General features: G+C 33.2%; 1 protein-coding gene across 1 annotated transcript; it reads right to left on the bottom strand.

The window, feature by feature from the left end:
* Window positions 1-225: 225 nt before the first annotated feature.
* On the bottom strand, window positions 226-4,236 carry LOC120085114. The gene is made up of 5 exons (XM_039040974.1): window positions 3,575-4,236; window positions 1,893-2,586; window positions 1,404-1,782; window positions 693-755; window positions 226-598 (listed from the first exon to the last, which is right to left on the bottom strand). The coding sequence occupies exons 1-5, from the start codon at window positions 3,888-3,890 to the stop codon at window positions 542-544; spliced, it is 1,509 nt and encodes a 502-aa protein (XP_038896902.1). The 5' UTR covers window positions 3,891-4,236; the 3' UTR covers window positions 226-541.
* Between the last annotated feature and the right edge of the window lie 1,849 nt (window positions 4,237-6,085).

Raw genomic sequence — 6,085 nt, 5'->3', positions numbered from 1 at the left:
CCAGTACCACAATTATTCTCTACTAGTTACTCTTTATGAAATGCAGGAAGTCAAACCTTTCAAATGAAGATTCAAGTACGATGATAAAACAATGTTGAAGATAGTTAAAGTTATAATGTTAAACATAAAACAATTTAGTCTGTACCTGAGCATAATGGGCTAGTGAAAATTGTCTGGCTATCATTCAAAATTAAAGCCTAAATTCAACAGTTTGGTTTAGTAAGATTTACACTCAACTTTCAGATGCATGATGTCAAAAAATCAAGAAAACAATCTGCAATGTTCTCTGGCAGATTAGTTGGTATAAGATTGAAGAGTTGTTACAAGTATACTATGAACAATGATGTTAACAAAACAACTAATGGTAATTGCAATGGATCTTTAAAAAAAAAATGGTAATTGCAACGGTGAAAAATGCCTATTGGGAATGACTTTAAAAGTGCGTTAGAACGCTTTTTTAAGCACTTAGATAGTCATAGATGTTACAAATCACTTGGGTTAAGATCGTTTGTACGGTTTTGCCTCCCATGCCCATCCAAAATCATTTCTTCTTCTTGGTAGCTCCTTTCTTTTTTGACTTCCTAAAGCCTCCAGTATCCTATAGACAACAATAGAAACGTTCAATGCGAAATAAAACCATAAAAGAGTGTAAGAAAAGCCAAAGCCAGAGAGGAATAGGATCTGGATTTTACCTTTTTGTAAAATCTATATGCCATTCGGCCGGTCAACTCCTCCCCACTTTTAGTGACGTATACCTGGAAAGGGGTAATAGCCTATTAAAATTGGCCAGAGCAATCTACGTGAAGGAAACAATAAGTAATCTGGCTATAAGAATCATTTTTCAGGTTGTAATGTTAATTAGTAAAAATGCAATAACAAAAAGAATAAGGTACTAAATAACAAGACATTCAGTATCTTTTGGAAAAGCAATCAAAGAAACTTTTAAGGAATTCCACTTTGAGATTAATTTCAGGAGCAGAAATATACAATCGGATGCAGAAAAGATGCCGTTACCATAACAACAATATTGGAAACCACCACGTCTCCATAACATTGACAGAATATAACCATCAATACAAATTATAGAAAGCCCAACCATCAATACAAATTAAAGAAAGCCGGGTAACAGAAAAAGAAAATGATGAATGGTTGTTTATGCAATCATCTCTACAGTATGTGACTTGCATGAATACAGAAAACAAAGTATATGGAACCTATTTGCTTATTGTCATGAACATTCGAGAAATTTTTGGAATTGACACTCTGCAGAACAATATTGTACCCAAATATCATAGAATCCGGCACGTTGTCCCGTGAGATTAGTCGAGGTGTACATAAACTGGCCCGAACACTCATGAATATCAAATAATAATAATAATAATAATAATAATATTGTACCATACCTTCTTCCCTTCAGGGGATGTATACCAGTGACCAGCTGATTGCCCACCTGCATGGACCCTTCTTTTCCCAGCGTCTCTAGGAAGGCTAAAAGAGCCCTTTGGATCAATCCAGTTTCCAGAATCCTCTAGGAGTTCACAGTTTGACGCCCTTTGTTTACTTTTGACATTTCTAGAACTGCTACCAATTTTATTTTTTTGAGTTGCTGCCCTTTTGGGCGCTCTTCTACTGCTTAATGGTGAGACAGCTTTCTCATTGGGCCGACATTTGGACACGATGTTCCTAAATCCTTTTGATATACTTGTTGATCTTTTTGAACTTATCTCCATGTTAACCTGTGAAGGTCGGCTAGTTGAAGCCTCTCCATTGCTAAATTGTCTCCTGCCAATGCAGCAATAAAACATGTAAAGTTAAAGGACAGAAAGAAAAGTCACCGATTTTGTTTAAATGAAAAGGAATGATTGAAAACAATAGAAATAAGAGTTACTAACATATAATCAATCACCGATCCTCTGCTGCCGTCAACTCCCAATGGGAAAAAGTATGGTAAGCGACTGCGAACTAATTTTTGAATCCTTGGATCATCATGAAAAAAATAGTCATGAGCAGGACAGCCGGGCTTATACATCATTTCATTTGAGCAGCTACTATTGATGGTGCGATTATCCATGTAGCTAATATGAGCACTACTTCCTAATTCAGTAGCGGCTTTATTATGCTGCTTTAACTGTGAAAATTCCTTACAGACTTCATCAAAGGCTGGTGTTGGCAAATGAACACTTCTCGTTTGACAAAAATCTTTCCATAGATCCTCTTTTTCAGTAATACTCGCAGTCAAACTTTTCTTTTTCACATCCACTGTTGCAGAGAGACCAAATGTAGACTTTTGCTTGTTTAAAGATGAAGCTACTTTGGGCCCTTTTCTGCTTTGATTGTCACAGCTAGAGGGCTCATCTGAATCAGATTCAAGTAACTGGAACTTTCGAAGAGGACTAATGGTTAAATTAGAAAATAATGACTTATTTTGCTTTTCCAAACCAACAGAAGTTGGGGCGTCTACAGTCTGTTCGTCTTTTCTTGCCTTCAGCTGGCTGGAAGTGGGAGGAGTGAAGATCCCATGTAAAGGAGCCTTTGAACTACTGCAGACAGATTGGAAGAGTGAGGATGGATGATGGTCTGTTGAAACTGAGGTACATGTGAACAATGTGTTAATTTCAGAAAATAAAACCTTAAGTTAGCCACTTCAAATAAAGAGTAAAAAGTTGGCTGTATAATCATACAAGTTCATTATATTTCAAAGAGTCAATCTGATATGTATCATTTTGACAACTCTATGGGTGTTCATTTAATCAACTATGTTGCAATCATAAAAAAATTACATCCATAGTTAACCAAGAATTGTATAATTTATAAATAGTGCTCAGTTTGAAATCTCTGGTGACAATTGACAATCATCCATCCATATGCAACAAAGCTCTTAGTTTATTAGTTTCTTAGATCAAAATGATGTAATAACATAATAACTAGCCGAGAGAACAGTAACATAAATAATGTTTCTTTTGTATCATGATATCCAAGCCGACTTAAGCATGTCTTAACTAATCTCATGGGACAATTACAACCTTTCAACTTTTTTAGGAACAAAACATGAAGACAGGTCTTCCAGAAGAAAAATCCATGTAGTACATTTTTACATCTCTACCTCTTTCTGCAGAAACGCTCAAACAATTTGCAAAATGCAAACAAACAAAATAATACAAATATATAGTGAGTGTTCAAGCTAACTTGTGATTAAATTCAGAAAATAATCATCTTACTCCACTACATTTGATAACCAGGCAAGCTTATAAGATATTTAAGATAATAAATCTTAGGTAAGTGCCACGCTCAATATAAACATTTTTCTATAGGAAACAGTTCAATATAAACACTTTCTTGAACCAAAAGTTCTATAAAGTGGAAGAAAATCTTGTATGCACAATAGCTCGCATGATGCAAATACAACGATCCCAAAATTCCAATAGTATGGATCAATAACCAATAGCAAATGCCCTACGTCTAAGGATGATCACTATTATGTCCTAAACCATTGAACACTTGAAACGATGCTTTGCTATACTCTGGACATCATTTATGTAACCTTAGAGCCAAAAAACCGTGAAAGAGCTATTACCTCTGGGACAATCTTCTGGGGATGAAAACTCTTCGATGTCATCATCGACTACAGATAACAAAGGTGATGATTCGCTATTCTTGGATAACGAAGAACATCGAGCTGGCCCACGTTTGAGCCGCTTAAATTTTCTAGGCGAGTCCGCAACCCCTGTTCCCACCAAGCCACCATCGTCCTCTTTCGACGAAGCATTGATACCCTCCGAACAGCCCGAAGATGGTTTCTGAGTAGCGCAATCCGGCAAAGGAATTTGGGGCTCGAAATCCAAATCCAAATCAAGGCCGAGAGAGAACGAGGGAGCTTCATAGTAAGCCATAAGGATGAACAAAAGAGAATAATATGGTCCGGGAAGGTTAATTCTTGAAAAGAAAACCCCAGAATGCAATCAAAAGCAGCAAAAGAATCAGCAATCAGTACCAAAAGAAAGAGTTCTGAAACGGGAACATAAGATGTTGATCTACAGATCCATCAAGAGTAACGTGAAAATGAACTCACATAAGATGTTGAGAGGAAATTCGAAATAGAGAAGAGAGAGAAAGTTTAGCGGGAGAGAAATTTTCTCCGAAATTTTGAGTGCCTGGAACAGAAGAGGGAAAAGGGAATTTTGATCGAGGGAAAGAGACGATTGGATGAGTTCGAGTTTGCTGGGCCTTGTTGGCCTCAAACCATTTGACTTCGGTTGGGCTGGCTAGCCTACTACCTAGGGTTGTACACCGGTTCGACTGGATTAGATTAAAAAAAATTTTAGAAAAATTGGAACATACGACAAAATTTAAGATTTGGTTTTGAAAAATGGCAAAATCAGTCAATAATAAAATTTATGGCAACTTGTGACATGTACATGACCACAAACTTCTAATTACCTGATTTTCCCTTTGTAGTTGTTGTTATTAATGAAACTACACATACAAGTATAGAATCATAAAAAAGGTTGAGTTTTGTATACAGGATAATTGTTGATTTTAATTGCCTCATAGTTTTCATCACGTAGTTAATGTAATCTATATATTTTATTATTAATTTAGATTATGTTTAACCATTTTTCGAATTAATCTCACTTTAATTAAATATCCAGATTTTTCTACTAAATTTTATATTTTAAATTTCCATAAATTATCAAATTTCAAATTTATTCGAATATTTGAATTGTTCTTCATAATATTATACATATTCTTAATATTGGCTAGATATTTCTCATATCCTTGGAGGTTTAAATTGTTTTATATTATTAGATTTTTATATTATTTTAACGATTTGGAAAAAAAAATATCCATCACTATCATAAAAAGTTAAAAAATATCCATCACTATCATAAAAAGTTACCCATCACTTTTGTTATTCACACAAAGTGTTCATCAATTTAGGTTTTCTTATATTTTTTTACAAGCTATTGTTTTTGCTATGGCTTTACAACTTATTAGACTTCTCTTTTCCTCTTTTCTTCTTTTCCTCTTTCTGTCGATTTATCGATTTTACTCTTTTCTTCTTCATTTGTTCTTCAATGATGATTCAATCTTCTTTTGTTTCATTATTATAATCAATATTTTTTTTCGGCCAAAGAAGATGAAATCTTGTTCATCGAATAAATCGGAACTTCCATGGTTGCGGTGAATGCCAGAAAATTAGAGCTATGATTTTTGTGTGGTGCTTGATTATTTCTAATGTACTTGTAAATCTTGCAAATACACTATTCATTTGAATAATAATTCAGTAGAAACAGAATCTTCTCTGAACTTCTAAGCACATTATTATTAATTTTGGTTTATCTAACTCTTTTCCAATTGCTTCAACTTTTTTATACTAGATTTAATTTTATCTGAATCTTTTTTCATTAGTTTAAACACATTGTACATTTACAAATATAGTATAATTGTAGCATGAAGTTATGAGATTAACTAATCTATATTTACATAAGTGTAACTATACTATGAAGTTATGCGATTTTAATCTTCATTTTTCGTTTTTCCATATTTAAATTATAGATTCTCCTAATTTTTCTCAAACAATATCTATTTGAATCTATCTTTTGTTATTAGATTATGTTTTATCTTTTTTTATTATTTGTTTATACACTTTGTTATTATATTATTTTTGTGTGTGTATATTATTACTATTTATATACCTATTTATGATTTTGATAAGATTTTTTTTATATTGTTTCCATTTTTTTTAAAAAAATAACCCTTATTTTCAAAGTTTCAATATATTTATAATTTTTGTGAAAAAAGAAATTAAGCACTTTCTTCCCTACATATTTAAATATATATATATATATATATTAAAAAAAATTTAATTTAATTTTACCTCCCTCTTATTCCATCATTTTATTTCTCTCTTTCTCATTTCCCATTTGTAGCAAGCTTATAGTCATAACATCTCCACAAACTCTCTTTAAAATCTATGCTAGCTTACCCTCATCACCACCGTCGTATCTTCGGTCACCTTCTTTAGAACCTTCCATTTTTTCTTCTCTCACCATCACCCTCTACATTTCAGTCTGCATGACTATCA

This window comes from Benincasa hispida, chromosome 9, assembly GCF_009727055.1.
Source record: "Benincasa hispida cultivar B227 chromosome 9, ASM972705v1, whole genome shotgun sequence".
NCBI classification, from domain to species: domain Eukaryota; kingdom Viridiplantae; phylum Streptophyta; class Magnoliopsida; order Cucurbitales; family Cucurbitaceae; genus Benincasa; species Benincasa hispida.
The sequence above is the reverse complement of the archived record's forward strand: the minus strand, read 5'-3'. Positions and strand labels throughout refer to the sequence as shown.